This window comes from Asterias rubens, chromosome 2, assembly GCF_902459465.1.
Source record: "Asterias rubens chromosome 2, eAstRub1.3, whole genome shotgun sequence".
Lineage (NCBI taxonomy): Eukaryota > Metazoa > Echinodermata > Asteroidea > Forcipulatida > Asteriidae > Asterias > Asterias rubens.
Genome location: NC_047063.1, coordinates 9,776,949 through 9,796,328, shown reverse-complemented (window position 1 = coordinate 9,796,328; position 19,380 = coordinate 9,776,949). Strand labels below are relative to the sequence as shown.

General features: G+C 37.9%; 1 protein-coding gene across 1 annotated transcript; it reads right to left on the bottom strand.

The window, feature by feature from the left end:
• Window positions 1-797: 797 nt before the first annotated feature.
• LOC117307364 (protein transport protein Sec61 subunit alpha) lies at window positions 798-18,776 on the bottom strand. The gene is made up of 13 exons (XM_033792098.1): window positions 18,633-18,776; window positions 16,634-16,701; window positions 16,209-16,274; window positions 14,886-14,964; window positions 13,773-13,904; window positions 12,645-12,754; window positions 11,067-11,220; window positions 9,920-10,080; window positions 9,239-9,379; window positions 7,384-7,440; window positions 5,116-5,307; window positions 4,519-4,595; window positions 798-2,772 (listed from the first exon to the last, which is right to left on the bottom strand). Exons 1-13 carry the CDS (start codon window positions 18,634-18,636, stop codon window positions 2,586-2,588), a joined length of 1,428 nt encoding a protein of 475 aa, XP_033647989.1. The 5' UTR covers window positions 18,637-18,776; the 3' UTR covers window positions 798-2,585.
• Between the last annotated feature and the right edge of the window lie 604 nt (window positions 18,777-19,380).

The window sequence follows — 19,380 nt, the reverse complement described above, 5'->3', positions numbered from 1 at the left end:
CTGTCAACAAATATTTACATGAAGCACTGCATGCTTCGTTTTGCAAGGGCACCAAGGCATGTTCTCCTCGCTATAAGGAAATTGTACAGGTACAACTCGAGCACTTCAAGGGCACCAAGGCAATAATAGTGACCGGGGGCATGGAGGCAATCGCCTTGTTGCCTCCGTCAAGTAACAGGCCTGCACATGGACAAAATTTTCAACATAAATAATGATGATTAATAAGCAAATTGTCAATAGAAAATGTAACGCAAGTTGTCGCCCTCGCTCGACGCTTTCCAAGCACCAACTATTTCACAGACGCAACGAAAAAAAAAAAATACTTTCTCCATTATACAGTTAACATACTTTTATTGATTTACAATCAACGGGAGTATGTCAGAGTACATCTTTTCGAAAGACGACTTGTTTTCCCGGGGTCATTACCCGACCTTGCTCGGCCAGTTTATATACGTCCGTAGAACCATCATCGAGTACCGACAGAACTTAAAACAACCTACAATAGCGAGTAATAAATCGAGCCACAAGACAGTGATGCACTGCAACCATGTTTTGTTATGAATAGTACTAGCCATGTAATTCAAAGCAGGGGGGGGGGGGTTCGCATCGCACTCGCGACAATAATATGCTTACATGTACAAAATGTACTACTAAAAATTCACTAAATAATTGAGTGCAAGATCTTGAAAGCAGGAGCTATACGATGCATGCAAGTGTTATTCCCTTCGCCTTAATACAAGGTCTACAAAGGTTTCCACATTTGATGCAAACAACTAAATTAAACTCGCATAGAACAGTTCGTTTTCCGTCCGTCCGATTTTATTCGCGACTTTGTTACATTACAAATGTGAGTAAAGTCGAATGAGCACATACAAATAAAACCACAGGAAATATTGAAGATGGTAATCCGTAGCATAACCAATGTATGCCGAAATGTTGTGGGGGGAAGTATTTCACTGGCGTTAACCAATTCTGACCAATTAAACACTGGTACAGTTGTCCAGGAAAACTTCAAATGAAGGCTGCGCATTTTCAAAACCATTTGTGCTCTAATTTAGAAATGTCTGAATTTCGAAGCACAAAATGATTTTCAAAAGCGCACAGACAGAAACCACCATTAAGGAGTCTGGATAGGAAATTATCATTTTAAGGGATTTGTTCCCTTTTAGTAAAAACAAAACGATCAAAAAACAAGGTTGTAAACACATAAATTATATTAAGTAAATTTCTACTTTCGCTGAATGGTTCTTTTTGTTCTCTCTTTCTTGGAGCAAGTCTGTACAAAGGGAATTTCTCAATAATTTAATCCTTTTGAAGAAACTACCAATTATTTTCTAATTCTACAACAATTTTTTTCAAATTCCACTAGGGACTTCAATTTACAATACACTAAGCAAGGGGTCAGTTTCAGAAAGAGGTTTTTCATTAAAACAAAAAACTCGACCAAATCTGTTTCAAAATGTTCAATTTTTAGCAAAACGTATATTAAACCTAGCAGCCTAATACAAAATGTACCGGCAGTAAAAGCCCAGTTTTAATGAACATTTGATGGTGTTAGTTCATTGACTGGTTCAAGATAAATCAGAAAAAAATCAAGCACTTAAACTTAGCTGTGGGTTTGATTTAACACATAAATTTTCTCTAAAAGAACTACAAACAAAAGCTGCAATAAACTAACCATTTTTGTTTATTAAAGCCTTAACCAACACTACTATAAAGAAAAGGGGAAAAGGGGAAAAAAAGGAAAAATTAAACAAAAGTTTGAGCAGACAGTCATTTCATTGAAATTTGTTATAATAGTGACCTAATAATGCTGTCAAATACCTGCATCTTAAAATGTTTAAGACTCATCTTTATAGGCAAATGGGGGAACTGTATTTTCATATTAAAAAAAATACACTGCCACAAAATACAGCTTTCATTTTACAGGAAATGTCGAAGTCTGAAGTTCAAAAACTGCAGAGTGGGAACTGTGATGCCATCAAAGTTGCTAACAAACACACTCTCTGAATTTAGTCAGTGTCAACAAATTAGAACAGCTACATTCAACATTCAGTAACTTTCTAAAATGTACCTTGGTAGCCGAGTCGCTGTCTCATAAATAGTTCACCCCAAATTTACTCTTCCGAAGAACCAATGATGTGTGAAAGGTGCTGCACATACAAAGCATCAGTCATTTAAGATGAAGTCAGCATGTCAGTCGAACATGTCTTTGAAAAAAACAGCTTTTACACGCCACGCCTCCTTGAAACTGCACAAACGTGTGTATTTCACTGTCCGAACAAACCAGTGTAATGGCACCTTTGGACGGAACCTCTCTCTCGTGCAAGATAACGAGGTGATCACAATATTAAGATGCAGACCGCTTGTGACATCCCACGCTTAAAGAGCACCCTCACTGGGACAAAAAGCGCAAATGATTGGACAATAGGCTGTTCTTTGTGCATAAAAAACATGCGCGTGAGATCAGCGGTCCTATAGCGTTTCGCCTTATTCAAGGGGTCTATAATGAAATTGTGTATGGATTTCATTGGTTTCAAAAAAGGAAAACAAAACAAAATTGGCGTGAGACGATTGGTTGTGATCTAGAAGAGTAAACTACCCATGCCTCCCATCTCACTCTGCTCCTTGACAAAGATCTCAAAGTATTGGTAGATGATGGTGACCGCCAGTAAGATACCCGTGCCGGAGCCGATTGCTCCCAGGAGATCGGCCATAACTGAGAGAGCGCCGATGCACAGACCACCAAAGGCAGCTGCTGTTGGGATGTACCTGTAGAGACACAATGGTAATAACTCAAGTCAATATAACAGTTCAATTTAATATTGCACTTATAAGGGGGGATTTTGTGAGCAAAAAAGTGAAGATAACCACTATCATTAGGCCTACATGATTTCTAACTTATAAAAATATTTCTTTAAGGTCCTAATGACAAATGTTAAGATTAAACGACTTTTCTTAAAAATGTTTATCATTACAAAATTCAGAACACATTGAAGAAAAAAAAAGTGAAGATAACCACTATCATTAGGCCTACGTGATTTCTAACTTATAAAAACATTTCTTAAGGTCCTAATGACAAATGTTAAGATTAAACAACTTTTCTTAAAAAAGTTTATCTTTACAAAATTCAGAACACATTGAAAATCCACACTTGGTTTAGACCTAGTTTGACTGACAGTATACATTGTATACGCAATTGGAAAATGAAAAACAGTTCAAACTAATGTGGCACAAACAAATAAATTAATGTGTAATGATACATTTCAAGTAAGAGCAACGGTACACTAAATATTTAGTGAACCTGTATGTAAAATATTGCATAAAAAAAAAGTAAAAAAAAAAAAATCTGGAAAACTGCACAACTGATCAAATAAATGTGGCGTATTCAATAAAGTAGTTAAAATCGGTAAAACACATTTCACATTACAAACGAGCAAACAGCACATAACGAATTCAATATGTTCGAGTATATAAAACACTCATAGAAATCAGAAACAATAAAAATATCGCAATGACAAGTGGTATTCAAAATATAAATGCATCACAGCGAAATTATTACTGGTACACACATTATGCACCAATGATGTCAGTCACAGTAAAATATGGCACAATATAAAATATGCACCCATGTCGATGTCGGTCACAATAAAATATGGCAATGAAAAGTCATATTCAAAATACATAATATGCACCAAAAATATGGCAATGACAAGTCATATTCAAAATATACAATTTGCACCAATGATGTCAGTCACAATAAATATTGGCAATGACAAGTCATATTCAAAATATAAAAGTCACAATAAAATATGGCAATGACAAGACGTATTCAAAATATAAAATATGCAACAAAAATATGGGAATGACATGTCATATTCAAAATATAACATATGCATCAGTGATGTCAATCACAATAAAATATGGCAACGACAAATCATATTCAAAATATAAAATATGCACCAATGATGTCAGTCACAATAAAATATGGCAATAACAAGTCAAATTCAAAATAAAAAATGCATCACAGCAATATTATAACACACATTATGTACCAATGATGTAAGGTAAAATACACAACATTTTATGATACAACACAAGCTGTGAAAAAAGTGTCCAATACAGCTTGAATGAAAAGCATAACAAGACAATAAATGATCGTCAACAATTCAAAAGTATTCACAAAATGACAGTAACGGTAACAAAATTTATCAGTGCAAATAAAAAACAATCACAGACTGGGCAATGTTGGAACCCGATAAAATGCATCATTTTATTCCCCTCACATTGGGAACCAAAGATTTCCTGAAGTGTTTGAACACCACAGCCAATCCAGGCCTGTAACTTCATCTTCAAAGAGGAAGGCCATTATCATTTTGCAAAGGGCACTTCCATTAGAGAATCTTAAAGTCAATGGGAAACTTTTTAAAGGGCACCAAGGCCCAGACCAGGGGCAACGGAGGCCTGCGTGCAATCCAGGCCAGCAATCAACCTATGAGATGGTAAAATGTTACTGACCTGTTGAGTTCATGGATCATGGACTTCTCTCTGTGACCTCTCATCACCATCTGTTGGTCCTTCAGTTGCTTAGCGACCTACAACAAACAAACAGACAAATCACTTGCTATTGATATACATCTTCTAGATATGGTTGATAAATTTTACTTGCTGAAGTGCTGTAGTTTTTGAGAAATGAGCAAAAAACAAAAATAAATTTTTGTCTCCAACTACGAAAGTTACTTTAGCATGTAAAACGTATTTACCAGTTATTATCGTGACATGGTTTTACTCGTTTCTCAAAAAGAACAGCGCCTCAGCAAGTAATATTTTAAGGTGAGCTTTTTGTTACCATTATCTTCAAACCGTGTAAGTTTAATGTCCATCTGCTGACATTGTGTTTGGTGTTACCAAAAGTACCCAAATAATAATAATACAAAGCAATTAAAAAAAGCTCTAATGAAAACAGAGTACTTTACATGAAAACGAGGACAAAAATAATAACAACTGAACTAGGTTTGGTTGGGGAGCAGAAATGTCTTCAGGAGGCTTTTGAATACAGGCAATGAGATCGTCTCTCTTAGACCGGCAACAAAAGTCCCAAAAAAGATTACTTACATCCTTAGCGGAGGAGCCAGACACATCAATCCACGTCTTGGAGAAGAATGCACAAGATCCAAGCATGAAGATGATGTAGAAGACAGCATGTATGGGATCGACCATCATGTGGCCAAAGTTCTCCGGTGGGGACATGTAGTAACACAGTCCCCCTACAGGATACGATCGATGCGGCCCCGAATCGCCCGCTTCCTGTACAAAGTCAAACACAAATTGTAGGCAAAATGAAAACTCTTCATAATCTAGAATTAGAATAATATATTTAATAGATGTTAAATTTGCATCGGGATAAAGAATATTAATTTTTGGTTTTACCCATATACACCGATGTGTGTAGCACTGTATACTCAATCGTTTGCAGTACCCGCTGCTAAACATAGGATTCGAACTGCCTCTAGCTACCGGGCAATCTCGGTGGTCTAGTTGGTATGACATTGCTCTAGAATTGCAAGGGTCATGGGTTCGAATCCCACCCGAGTAAAATGCCTGTGATTTTTTTCACAGGACTCAGGGAAAGTACTGAGTATACAGTGCTACACACATCGGTGTATATGGGTAAAACCAAAAATTAATAGAATAATATAATAATAAAATATCGAAGTCTAATATAGCGCACATTTCTACCAACAAGGTACTCAAGGTGCTTAGTATATACAGAAAGAGAGGTTATTGAAAAAGTAAGAATTCTGAGACCCAATTATGTAGCATCTTATAAGGGTTTACAAGGTGCTTGACCCATTGGGCAGCCACAGCCAGGAAGAGCGGGCCTACCCCTTCTCTTTTCGATAAGTGCAATGGGTTCTTTTATATGCGCCACACAACACATGGGACCAAAGCTTCACATCCAATCCGAAGGACGAAAGCAATGGTTTAATGTCTCGCTCAAGGACACAATTGTCACGGCTGGGGATTTGAACCCACACGCTGGTGATCAGAAACACCAGAGTTTGAATTCGGTGCTCTTAACCGCTCGGCAACGACACTTCCACAAGAAGGCAATCTATGTATATGAACTTTTGCACTGACACCTTCATAATTTAAGGGTTGAGCATGGTTAAGCCCGGTTCATACTTCCTGCGAATGTGAAGCGAATTTTACATGAAGTTTACATCATTACTCAAATTTGGGACATCAACATTCATGTCGCATTCGCAGGAAGTATGCACCAGACTTTACTTGACAACAATGTTGAAAGCACTGCACACCCCACCATACTACACAAAGACATGATGGGTAATGACAGAAGCCTACAGTTTAATTTCCCTGCATGATGATAATATAACAGCATGGGGAGAGCTGCTAATGTCAGTAGATACAGGATTGTATAAACCCAATTCAAAGTTAGTAAATTTTCATTTTTTTTTTAGCATTCATGTGTTAAATGCTACCATTAAGCAACAACTTGTTGGATTTTCTAGAAATGTATGACATTGAAAAGCAACCATAGTAAACAAGTTCAATCTTTAGAGGAAAAATTATTTCTATTGTGATTTAGAATATCAGTTAATAAGAAGTCAATCTGGGCCTTTCTACTGCCAATTCACCACCCAAGGTTTTTGCCAACCATCTATGGGACGGCATAAATGCAAAGCAAAAACAGATACAATCAGTTTGTAACAATGGTAAACAAAATAGTCAAAAAGAGTTTTAAAACTGGTATTTTATTTAAATTGGAAGTTTGCAGAAATGTTCAATTTGGTCATAACATCTGTTAACACAATTAAATGTTTTGCTAACTTTTGTCAATTTCTGATAATCACCATTTAAAGGCAGTGGACACTATTGGTAACTACTCAAAATAATTATTAGCATAAAACCTCACTTGGTAACGAGTAATGGGGAGAGGTTGATAGTATAAAACATTGTGAGAAACGGCTCTCTCTGAAGTTACATAGTTTTCGAGAAAGAAGTAATTTTCCACGAATATGATTTTGAGACCTCAGATTTAGAATTTGAGGTCTCAAAATCAAGCAGCTGAAAGCACACAACTTCATGTGACAAGGGTGTTTTTTCTTTCATTATTATCTCACAACTCTGACGACCAATCGAGCTCAAATTTTCACAGGCTTATTATTGTACGCATATGTTGAGATACACAAAGTGAGAAGACTGGTCTTTGACAATGACCAATAGTGTCCAGTGTCTTTAAGGGATGGATTAAGCATAAACATAACAAGAAAGGCTGATCCTGACCCTTGTTATCCCTGATAACCTTTGTGGTCAGCAGACAATATTAATATTTCACTGAAACAATATGGACACACTTACCGCCCAAACACCGAGTAAATTGACAAAGAAGTTGCCGCTAAACTTTACAGCCATCATCTGCAAAATAAAAACATAAAACTCAATATGAAAAAAGGACTGAGCAAACTAAGCAGTGTGGAAAACCAGAAGTTTGGAAACTATGTTCCTTTTCGAATCTACGGCTTCAGCTCAGACTAGTAGAGGACCAGATTTAGATGTCAAGTCACACAAATTGCAAAAGTTTGTTTTATTGTTGATTCTTGTTTATTGGGTGGTTATTGATGACATATCCAAAATCAATTGAGTTTACAAACATATTATTATATTCTCAAGGTCAGGTTTCTATTCACCTCTAACACAAACCTTGTCCATAAAATGAATAGTTTTAGAGATAATTGACCTTGAAGATTGGTAATTACCACCTACTTTAAATATGCAAATTAGGTCACTTCTGGCTTGAAACTCTTGTCCGATTTTGGATATGTTATCAATAACCACCCTATAAACAAGAATCAACAATAAAACAAACTTTTGCAATTTGTGTGACTCAAAAGCCTAAATCTGGGGCCGATTTCACTAACGTCTATGTTTGCGATCATCGCGAACACACTTGCGATGAGATCGCAAACCTCAAATCCATCGCAATTGCGATGTCGCTAATTCTGCGTTTCACTAAAGTCATCGCAATTGCGATGACGTTAAAAAGGGAATAAAGTTTTTGTACGAGGCTAATAGTAGTGACCTTTGACATCCTGCAACAAAATCGTCGGTCGTCGCTCGAAATGAAATGGTATTTTTGTGCAGTTTATATGTAAGTCGTTGTCATGTTGGTGCATACGAACTATTGTGGACATGTTTAGGCATTCATTTACAAAGGGTTAAAGCATTTATAGGCCTATGGCCTCTATTATAATTTTAGATTTTAATAAACAGTTTTCGTAAATCTGTTGTTACGGTGGGGTTGATGAAAATTCTGACATATCTGTCTAATAATAAAGCTTCACACTGTCAATTTGCCAATACACATTTTTTCTAAAAATGATGGTTAAAATAATCGAACCCATATAGTATCTCCTTTTTTCCGATATTAAGGGGCTCTTTGCTGCAGTTGCGTCGCTGATAGTTGTCATCGGCAATCTGAGTCTACCAGGTAAAAGACCGCAAGACTAAAATAATGTAGCGCCACTCATTTTACTCTAAATCACGGGCAATTTATACGTCAAAACGTACACCGCTATAACTATAAGCACGTAATGGCGCAATGTATCATAAGTTTGCAATGAACTTTTACTTTGCGACCACATGTCATCGCAAGATTGTCATCGCTAAATAAAACTTTGCGACGAGTATATTCATTGTTAAGTTTTAGTGAAATCGTCGGCTAAAAATCCATCGCTAAGTTGCGATGGATTTTAGATTTAGCGATCGATTTCGGCGTTTGCGATGACCAAAACGCGTTAGTGAAATCGACCCCAGGTCCTCTATAGCTAGGCCCCTCAGTTGTATTGACAATACGCATGCTATGCATTCAGGGAGTCGGACCAGGGGTCAATTTCACAAAGAGTTAGGACTACTCCTAACTTAGGACTAGTCTTAGGAGATATTAAAAACGTATGACCAGTCCCAAGTTAGGACGAGTTACTTGTCTTAACTTGAGATAAACCTAGTCTTTAACTCTTTGTGAAATCCACCCAAAAGAACGGAGCCTGAACGCAAATCCTAAGCCAAGAATTCGAAAGGGCCTCAAAAACCGAAGTTTTTAAGACTGACATTATATCATTAGACGACCATCAGTGTCAATGGATAACAAAATAAAGTCAGAGATGACCTCTGTACATGCAACCCCCTCTAGTGTTGACCTTTGCATCATACTAACCTGAGATATGACGTATAAGTTTGAGACGAGAGTACTTTGTAGAATGATGGGTATATTAGATGTGTAGAACAACTTGATGGGGTAGGAGCTGTACTGGCCACGATAACGAGCTGACTTGATGGGAAGATCCACACGGAAGCCCTGCAATTCATTTAACAAAAAGCAAACATAAATAATGAAAATAAATTGAAGTCTCCTTTACGTCTAGAAAAATGTACAGATTCTGGATCAGCATAGCTTAAGGTTTGGATGACATGCCTGATACTTCATGGAGGCAACGGAGAAAATTGTCTCAATGTCCCTGGAGCCTTGCACCCTCTAGAAATGTTCCAGTAGAAATTTACATTTCCTTGATAACTAGGTAGGAAGAAAATGCTGTTTAGTAATAGTAAACTGGTTGCTCCAGATATACTATTTGCTTGCTTTAGGTTTAGTACAACAGTTGCTATGGGTAATGTTCACTTGGTTTTACACTAAAAATATGACATACATGTACATCAATATGTGCTCAAGATTAATCACTAGGCAGATTTGTGTACAGCATGTTGTAACTTAGAATTTGTTTTTGTGACAACCTTAACACATGAAACTCATTTACTACAGTGGTTATATTCAAACCACTCACAGATAATCAACAAAAAAGACACTTAAAGTTTATTCCAATAGTTTATATATACTGACCTGGAAGTAGATGACAATAGCAAACACCAAGATGGTAGCCATCAGGTTCATCAGGTTAGGCAGGTTCTGTCTGTAGAAAGCTTCACGGAGAGCGCGAACCTTATCGGTACGTGTGGCCAACAGATGGAAAAGGGCAATGACGGCACCCTCAAACTCAGTACCTGAAAACATCAAAACAAATGTTATTAATTGGGTCTCTCTAGAAAGGTAGAGCATGTCGGTAGACCCAGCAAGTGGTTGGAAGTCTGCCATTGTGGCTCCTTCCTAATTGATTGGTGCAGGTGAAATGATACAATCGATCTTGAAATAATTTCTAACTGTAAAACAAACAAACAAGCAAACAAAAAACATTTTTTTATACTTTGTTGGTGCATGTGGCCAGTGTTGTAGACACGGTGGGCAGTGCCAGGCAGGCCTGCTCAGAACTAACCAACTTTGCCCAGCACTCTTAACAAAATACACTGTGCTGCCCAGCACAGACTTCCCCCTAGATTGCCCTTTAGCAATGGTGGCCCCATATCTAAACATGAATAAAATTGGATTTAGAGCCAACCACTAAAATTGGTCTAGCAACAACACTCCATGTAGCACACATGGATTAAGACAACCGTTTGCCTACACATGAGCACATTCCTCTAACATCTTCCACTGCTACATGTATGTTAATCCAAGCTATTTGGACTTGGATAAGATATGAATGCCTGACCCGATGAAAAGCAATACACTGATCCATTAGGCTCCACCCACAACGCATGTGTGAGCAAGAACACGTGAGCATCTCCAATGCCATTCTGCACAACTCTGGGCACGCATGTCAGACTTTATAGTGTGGGACTTTTGGTTGTGCAATGGGTTGTTATTGGTCAATATGCAGCGAGGTGGAGCTTAATGGATCGGTCTATTGTCTTTGGGCTAGATCCTTCATTAGAGGTTATAATGTACATGTATACAAATTCAGTACTCGCACAAAATTATATATTGGTATTGCTTTCAACACAACAGAGACATGCCTGAATCTTCACAGAGGCAACCAATGTGATTGCTCTTCATGTCCCCTGGTCATTGCCTTGGTGCATCTTTTAGATTTACTATTTATTTGTGGAATGTGCACAGGAAATCTTTATGAAAGGGGCTTCAAGAATCTTACCTCTGCCGGTGTTGACGGTGGCCGGACTAAATGCCCTCCATACAATAGTCTCGCATACATTGGTAGCGATGAAGAGGGAGATACCAGACCCGAGTCCATAGCCCTTTTGCAGCAGTTCATCCAGCAACAGCACAATCAGACCAGCAACAAACAACTATTGAAAAAAAAAAAAAAAAATACAAAATTCATTAAAATGTACTGCAGACCTTCATTTATAGAAATAGAAGGAGCTCTTTTAATCGCTCTCCTGAGAATACTCAGGAGCTCAATTTGAGCTCCTAAAAAATCACTCTTCTTAGATTGTCCAGGAGCTCAATTTGTTTGACTAGCATACTCAGTTTATGAGTAATAAAATGGTCAAGTCGGATCGGACGTACACAAATAAAATTTACAGACAAAATAAAATAAAACAACCCGATCCCACTCCCGTGTGACAAAATACCGCACGATTTTAAGGTTTTATGTTTAATGTTTCCTTTTTTTCTAAAATGTTTTCACATATTTTGATATAAAGCATTAGCAAATACACATGCGTTTATTGCTGGTTCACGTAGATTTTACCAATAGAGGGCGTTTAATATCACGCTAGTGCATCGTTCCAAAGCGACCTCTAGCGTTCAATGTTTCTTTTATTTATTGTCACACGCAAAGTAACAACAACTGGCGTGAAATCTGCTTTTGTGTTATAAATAAAATACACCGCAATGATCGAGGAGCGGCGCTGTCGATCGCGCACCTGAAAACAGCCCCAGGAGCGCGGTAGGAGCGCTCCTCAAAAACGAAGGTCTGGTACTGTAAGCACTTTGAATTTACAGGGCCTCACATGAGCAAAAATTGTGCTAGGAACATATCTTAACTGATTAAAGGAACACGTTGCCTTGGATCGAACGAGTTGGTCTATAAAAAGCATTTGAAACCGTTTCTTATGAAATGCATATGGTTGGAAAGATGTTTTAACAGTAGAATACAATGATCCACACAAGTATCACTCAAAATTGCACCGTTTTCGTTTTACGTTGCGAACTAACACGGTCGGCCATTTATGAGAGTCAAAACCATAAATGGCCAACCGTGTTTGTCGACGAGGTAAAAGGAAAACCATGCTTTTTCAAGGCATGTTTGTGTAGATCATTGTATTCTACTTTTACAACATCTTTCCAACCATATGCATTTTATAACAAACGGCTACAGAACGCTTTTCAAAGACCAACTCGACCGATCCAAGGCAACGTGTTCCTTTAAAACATTGTTCAGTCTGTTTAGTTTGCGGTAACACCATGTGCGTATTTACATGGTGGGTAGATTATGTTCTTTTGAGAAATTTTCTACTTTCGGTAGTAGAATATCAAGCAGGGCAAGCTCTCAAAAGAACAAAATCTACCAACAAAGTAGATATACACATGATGGTGTAACCGCAACTAATATGATACCTCACCATGCAATGCCTCAAATCGCATATTGTTCAGAATAATAACAAGACAAATTCCAACACTTTTAATTCCAGAAGGATTGAAAAAGAATATTTGTCACTCATTTGTAAGTACCATTTCAAAAATAAAGAAGAGATAGTTGACCAACCTGAATGATGATGACAAGGCAGATACCGGCACCAATCTCAGCGGGGTCACCATACATTCCTGTCATGACATAGACAATAGCCTGGCCGACAGTAATGATCATACCAAACACTGCAAAGTAACACAGACAACGTCCATTAAAATCAGCCAGAAGTGAAATCGGTAATTAATAAATGTGTGACCCATAGTCTATGGTTGAACTGACACCAAGACTTGGTTTACAGTTTACAGAGTTCATTCATGTAGAACAGGGATAGAGTTGGCCATTAACATACAAGCATTTGTTATTACCGAAATGCAGCATATTTGCTCGCAGCATTTGCAATCAATTGGAAAACCACATGTTATCACATGACATAGAGGAGTGAGGACTGATGCTTCGATTTTGAAAGACCAGGAAAACAAGGTGTGTTCTCCTTGCCAAACAGCACCCCTATGAAATTGTTATGTTCTATTGGAACATTTCAAGGGGCACCAAGGCAATGATCGGGGTAACTGAGAAAACTGCCCCAGTGAAGAAGGCCCTATAAGGCCGGGAGATATTGTCAAACAACAACCATGTCATAGAGTGTCATGGCCGAGTGGTTAAGAGCATCGAATTCAAGTTCTGGTGCTGATTCACCGGAGTGTGGGTTCGAATCCCGGTCGTGACACTTGTGTCCTTGAGCAAGACACTTTACTATAATTGCTTCTCTTCACCCAGGGGTATAAATGGGTACCTGCGAGGGTAGAGGTTGTTATTGTGTATGAAAAAGCCACAAGCGCCTTACAGGCAGCTCAGGGCTGTATACTCCCCAGGGAGCTGAGAAACATTACAGGGATGTTATTGGCCCCATGACCAGGGCACTAATGTAAAGAGCATTGATACGGTTATTGTGAAATGCGCTATATAAGAATTTGTTATTATTATTATTATTATTATGCTACTGTATCTCGTTCTGCAACAAGCTTTGAATGCTTTTGTTGATGTGTACATGTCATAACATTCCTGAAATTAGAAGGACTGCTCAAGTTGGGATTAATCCAAAGATGGGAATTAATAACTGTTTCACTTTCTAGTTAATCTTCTGGTGTTCTCTTTTGTTATTCTCTACATTGACGTTTTTCTAATTTTGTATATTTCTCTCACGTTTTTGTGCTCCGTTGAAAAGTGCTCTATCTTTGGGGGTGTCTCCAACCTCGATGATCTTAGCACCGGCAAGAAGTTGCATGATCAGACCTGATGTCACGATAGGTGATATACCCAACTCCATCAAGGTACCTGGGTAAGAAAGAATAGTTAGTCATTCTGTTAGTTAATTCTGACCTGATGCTTAGTCTTTGAAAAGGTTAAATGCACAGTGGTGTTCTCCTTTTACAGGGCACCTCTATAAAATATTTCAAGTTTCTAGTGGAATATTTTGAGGGCACCAAGGCCAACAACAACAAATAAGCGACAAGCAAGTTGCAGTGATCTTACATTATTGTACAAATAAACCCTCAAATTGTGAATCAGAACAAGGCGTAATTTCATAAAGCTGTTAGGCAGAAAACACTGCTTAGCAAATGTTGATGCTAAGCAAAAAATGTTTTGAGCACCAGTTGCAACCCTTGTAAACTTTTGTTTAAATTTTGGCTAGTTACTAGATTCTGCTAGGCAAAATTTGTCTGTGCTTAGCAAGATTTTGTGCTTACAGGCTTTTATGAAACTGGGCCCAGTTCATTATGCCAAGTTTGTAATTTTTTACAGAACCAGTTTCATGCTTCATTTTGGAAAATACATGTACGCTCATGATCAATACAAGAACTGACAGGTATGGGAACTAGTACAGGAAGGAAATGGGACTAGAGTGGGAAGACTACACGTACGAAGGGAAATCAAATAGGTTGGTCATCAATCCCTGTCAAGAGACTAGGGCTGGGCAACCAGTGGAATTTACTACTCGACTAGTCACACCTCAATTAGCCTTGACTCCGACACCAGTCTCGACCAATTGTCAATTCCCAAGATGCATTGCATAATGTTTTCCACAGGCGCAATATCGTAAAATTCAGGCTGAAAGGATTGGAGGATTGTGTCACTAATGTCTGATTAGGTTTCATAAGTAAATTATGATGTCATGAATAGTCAGCAGCGACGCAATTGGTTCACCAAACAGGTAGTCAGGACTTTTCTAAAGTAGTCGCTGCAGCTATAAGAAAATCAATAGTCGCGACTATGACACAAAGTCGCACTAGTCCCCCAGGCTTACAAGAGACTCACCTCTGTTTGATGCAATAATGACACGAAGCCAGTAGAAGGGATCGGCTGAGTCGGACGACATGATACCGAACAGAGGAATCTGAAATACAAATGTAATTATTCTTATTGTAGTCCCCAACATTAGTCCTACCCAACATACCCCACAAAGGAAACCGTTCACTTCATACTTTATACAGTAAGAATAAGATCAACAGACGATTTCTTGGGAAATCTTATATAGCACATTTGCAACAATGTATCAATGCACTTTACTATAGAGCCCTGGTCATCATGGTCATTGAGCCAATACAAGGTTTTAGCCATAGCCAGGATGTAGTGAAAGGGTGTTCAAATTTGCTGGAAATTGTTCACTTACAATACATTTATGTAAGTTACAGATAAAACAGAGTGTGCACATTTCAAGCAGGGTATCCAAAACAGCAACACACTCCTCTGGCTTATAATGGGCCACTAACATTCCTGCAATTTTTATCAGCTTCCTGGCCTGAGAGTATACACCCCCAGCCGCCTTGGGGCTCCTAAGGCTTTTTCATACACAATATCAACCTCTACCCTCGCAGGTACCACTTTATACCCCTGGGTGAAGAGAAGCAATTATAGTGAAGTGTTTTGCTCAAACAAGTGTCACGACCAGAATTCAAACCCACACCTGGGGCCAATTTCATAGAGCTGCTTAAGCAAAAAATTTGCATAAGCACGAAAATAGCTCGCTTATTCTACACATGTTACTGGCCAAAATTTCATGCCATATACATTGCTTATGACTAGTATTTAGCTGTTGTTTACTTAGCATAACAATTGAGTGGAGTCTTGGTCGGTAATCTGATTTTACTAAGCAATGAATTTTTTGCTTAAGCAGAATTTTGTGCTTAAGCAGCTCAATGAAATTAGGTCCTGATGACTTAACCAAAAGAACTTGAATTTGATGCCCTGAAATGCTCGGCCACGACAACCAATTGAAGCCCTCAAGATAAAAAAAAAAGGGAAACAGTACACTTTAAAGGCAGTCCACGCTATTGGTAATTACTCAAAATAAATATCAGCATAAAACCTTTCTTGGTGACTAGTAATGGGGAGAGGTTGATGGTATAAAACGTTGTGAAAAAAGGCTCCTTCTGAAGTGCCATAGTTTTCGAGAAAGAAGTAATTTCTCACAAATTTGATTTCGAGACCTCAGATTTAGAACTTGAGGTCTCGAAATCAACCATGTAAACGCAAACAACTTTGTGTGTCAAGGGTGCTTTTTTCTTTCATTATTATCGATAGAGAGATGACATCTCGACAGATTGACAAGACATCTCTTCTGGTAAAAAATATGCTTACCTGGCAGCACACCAAGAAGATGAACAGCGTAATTGCAGTCCATAGTACTTTCTCTCTGAATTGGATCTGTACAAAAATAGCAAACAAAACGGTTGAAATATTTTCATATTAAAAACAACCCTTCCTGATCCTCCAAAATGCTCCTCAAATTTTAATTATCATTTAGCCAGATTTTACAATCTTTCTGTTCAAGTCCTTTTTTTTCCGACTATGAAATAGGGGATATTCGTGCTTTCTTTCGGGTTTTAAGGTTGCAGTTTAACGGAATACAATTGCCTTTTTTCCTCTCAAAATCTTGAAATTTAAAACTGTGCTAATTGCTTCACATCGGATGACATCTATATAGAAGCACATTTTGTTTTGGGCAGACTAGCGAAAGAAGCTCTAAACAGTACAAAAAAAATGAACAGGTTAACTTCACTCACCTTTCGTTCAGGCTTCGAGATTTCTGGCAGCACCGCACAAAACGGCTTCAATACTTCTAGGAACTTAACTGAAATGAAAAAGATAACACACAAAAAACATTAGCAATACAACTCATTATGAACTCTGTAGCGATACGGTTATTTTTAAATCAGATAAATCAATCCAGCTAGTCGTATAACTCATTGTAATAACAACAAATTATTCTGGCCAAGATTCAAGTTGATCAACAGCAACCTGCAAATAGAATCGCATGCAGTGCATGCAGTGGCAACACAAGATAGTGTCGCTTGGCGCACTTTGCAAACTGACCCCATCTTTAGTTGTTTTGCTGCCTCCAGCAGCAATACACCTTGTCGACATTGCCGGAAAAATGCAAGAATGTTTTGTTGTTAATGTACAAACTCACGACTAGCACTTGAATGTACTTGCACTAGTGTGTTCAAAGTTGGATCCTTTATAGTCTGCCTCGATTGACGTCACAAAAGGGGTAGGCAGAGTCACACCAAACACACCTATATTTATTTTTGTAAGCATTTAAATCGTTTACATTATATTACAATTACTCAAAAAATAATTTTATTGCTCAGGAACATATTTATACTCTAATGTTTGAAGAGAAAAAAAGTTATATTTCCAGGTGACTTTTAAAAGCCTTGATACTTCTCCATAAATTATTCAAAATACAAGTTGAAAATAAGTAGGGCCAATTAAGTCGCATTTTTCTCTTTGTTATTTGTACATGTATAATGATGTAGTTACGAAGCATAACTTATGCTCGTTATGAATTGATGTGTACTTTCTAGAAAATATTTAGGGCTTGAAGACCACAGTTGGTGGGGAAACATGTTGATGTCTTGGGCAACATGAGCAGCTGATCCAAGAACTGGGAGAAAATTGGGTTACTGACATGACTGAAAAACTATCAGTTATACCTGTCTCAGAAAAAAAGAAAAAAAAAAGTAAACAACATATTAACACAGAAGCACAAATTAACAAAAACATTGCCTTCCATACACATTAATTTTGACTTTACGTTGCAATCACCCCCCTAAAACAGCAGCAAAACAAAATCAGGAAGAAACAAATCTTTAACCTTTAATAATATTAAACGATAAAATAATCTTTATTGTTCATGCAAGGATACCCTTAAGTTTTAATTGTGTATTTCTTGTGATTTTGTTTCTGAACTTTTTTTCCGCTGACTTTGCTATTGAAAGCTTTAGCGTGTGCTTAACAGCGACAATGCTTGTTGCAATTCTAAAGGAGAAGAACTGTTTACGTTTAAAAAATAAAAGCAGAACATTCATTGGCCCAACACAGATGGAGACTGCAGCATGATTGGAATGGTTGATTGAAGCAAACGTGCGCTTTCGAATACAGCGTGCCCTGTTCAAACTGTGTTAGCGTGACGCACATTTCAGTCGGTTTCATGATCTTTTCTTGAGGAAAACAAGGCAGAGAAAAAAGGTTGCCCCAAAAACTGTGGAGTGTGAGTGGGAGGGCCAAGGATACAAAGTGGATTGGCCCTAATTGTGGGGCTGTGTTCAACAAAGATTTGAACAGCCATACTAACCTTCTAATAAGTTTAATTTAAGAAAAAGTCATTTATATTTTTTAATCAAATTTGTTCAGAATCAGAGTATTTTTTTTTCAACAAAAGAAAAGGGCAATTTCTTTAGTCTAAATTTCAAAATTTAAGGACAGATAGCCTCATGTTTAAGTATCATAAGTTCATAATGTTTTTAATAAAAAGGTTAAAACTTCCATGAGAGAGCACTTTTGATGCACGAAAGAATTTTCCAGTATAACTTTACAAATATTTCAACATATGGTGGGCACAATTTTTGTCCAAACCACCACCGCACCACGCGAATTGCAGTCAGTGGTCAATTTAGAAATTGTCAACGTTTTCAAGCCAAACAACTGCAATTAGTATTTCAATACCACAACAAATATAACACACAGCAACTATTTAAAACGATATGTCAATTAACGTACCCATTTTGTTGACTTTGTCTCCTGTTTACAAGTCAAAAAAACCGACGAATAGGCCGGATATTTTGTTAAAAAACCGACGTGATTTTGTCCCTGACTGAGACTTTTCACGAACGGATGACGGAAAGGATTTTCCAGTGCTTGGTACCCGCCCATCACCGACAACGCACAGTATAATGGATGGGCACCAGCGATAAAATGGTTTGGTCACGTGACGTAATGTAAACGTGGACGTGTACAAAATGTGATTGTGGCACCCTATTATTACATGTGTGGGTAAACCGTATGCTTCGTTTGGGTACCATACATAACTGCTGAAAGGAACACGTTGCCTTCAGATTTCACAAAATTTCACGTTTGAGGGTGTTCCTTATACTTATTAAGAGTTGTTCTTGCAATAAAACACATTTAATGTGTTGTAATTAGTGAATGGTAATTAAAAAAAACAAACACTGACCTCTGACCCCGAAACATGGCCCGCGAAATATATACGTTTTTCAAGCCGTCAAAACGATCGTCCGTTTATGCGCGATACACAGCAGTTAGGCTGGCGCCGTAGCCAATGGCCTGGTAAACCTACCAGAAGAACACGAGGTAATATACCGTTCTCTACCATACGACGTTGTGCAATTGCTGCAACATATATGCGAACAAATTTCCCAGGGCACATGTCGAGTAGGATTCTACTCTACTCTACTCAGTATATAACTGGTACTCTTCACGTCGCTGCGTTAAAGGAACACGTTGCCTT

Bases quoted from the DNA above. Each gene is read 5' to 3' on its own strand.
- LOC117307364 (XM_033792098.1), bottom strand. The intron at 9,380-9,919 runs GTCAGTATATAT...AATGAATTGCAG, and splicing joins CTATTGTCATCTACTTCCAG to GGCTTCCGTGTGGATCTTCC. The intron at 7,441-9,238 runs GTTAGTATGATG...TTTATTTTGCAG, and splicing joins ACTTATACGTCATATCTCAG to ATGATGGCTGTAAAGTTTAG.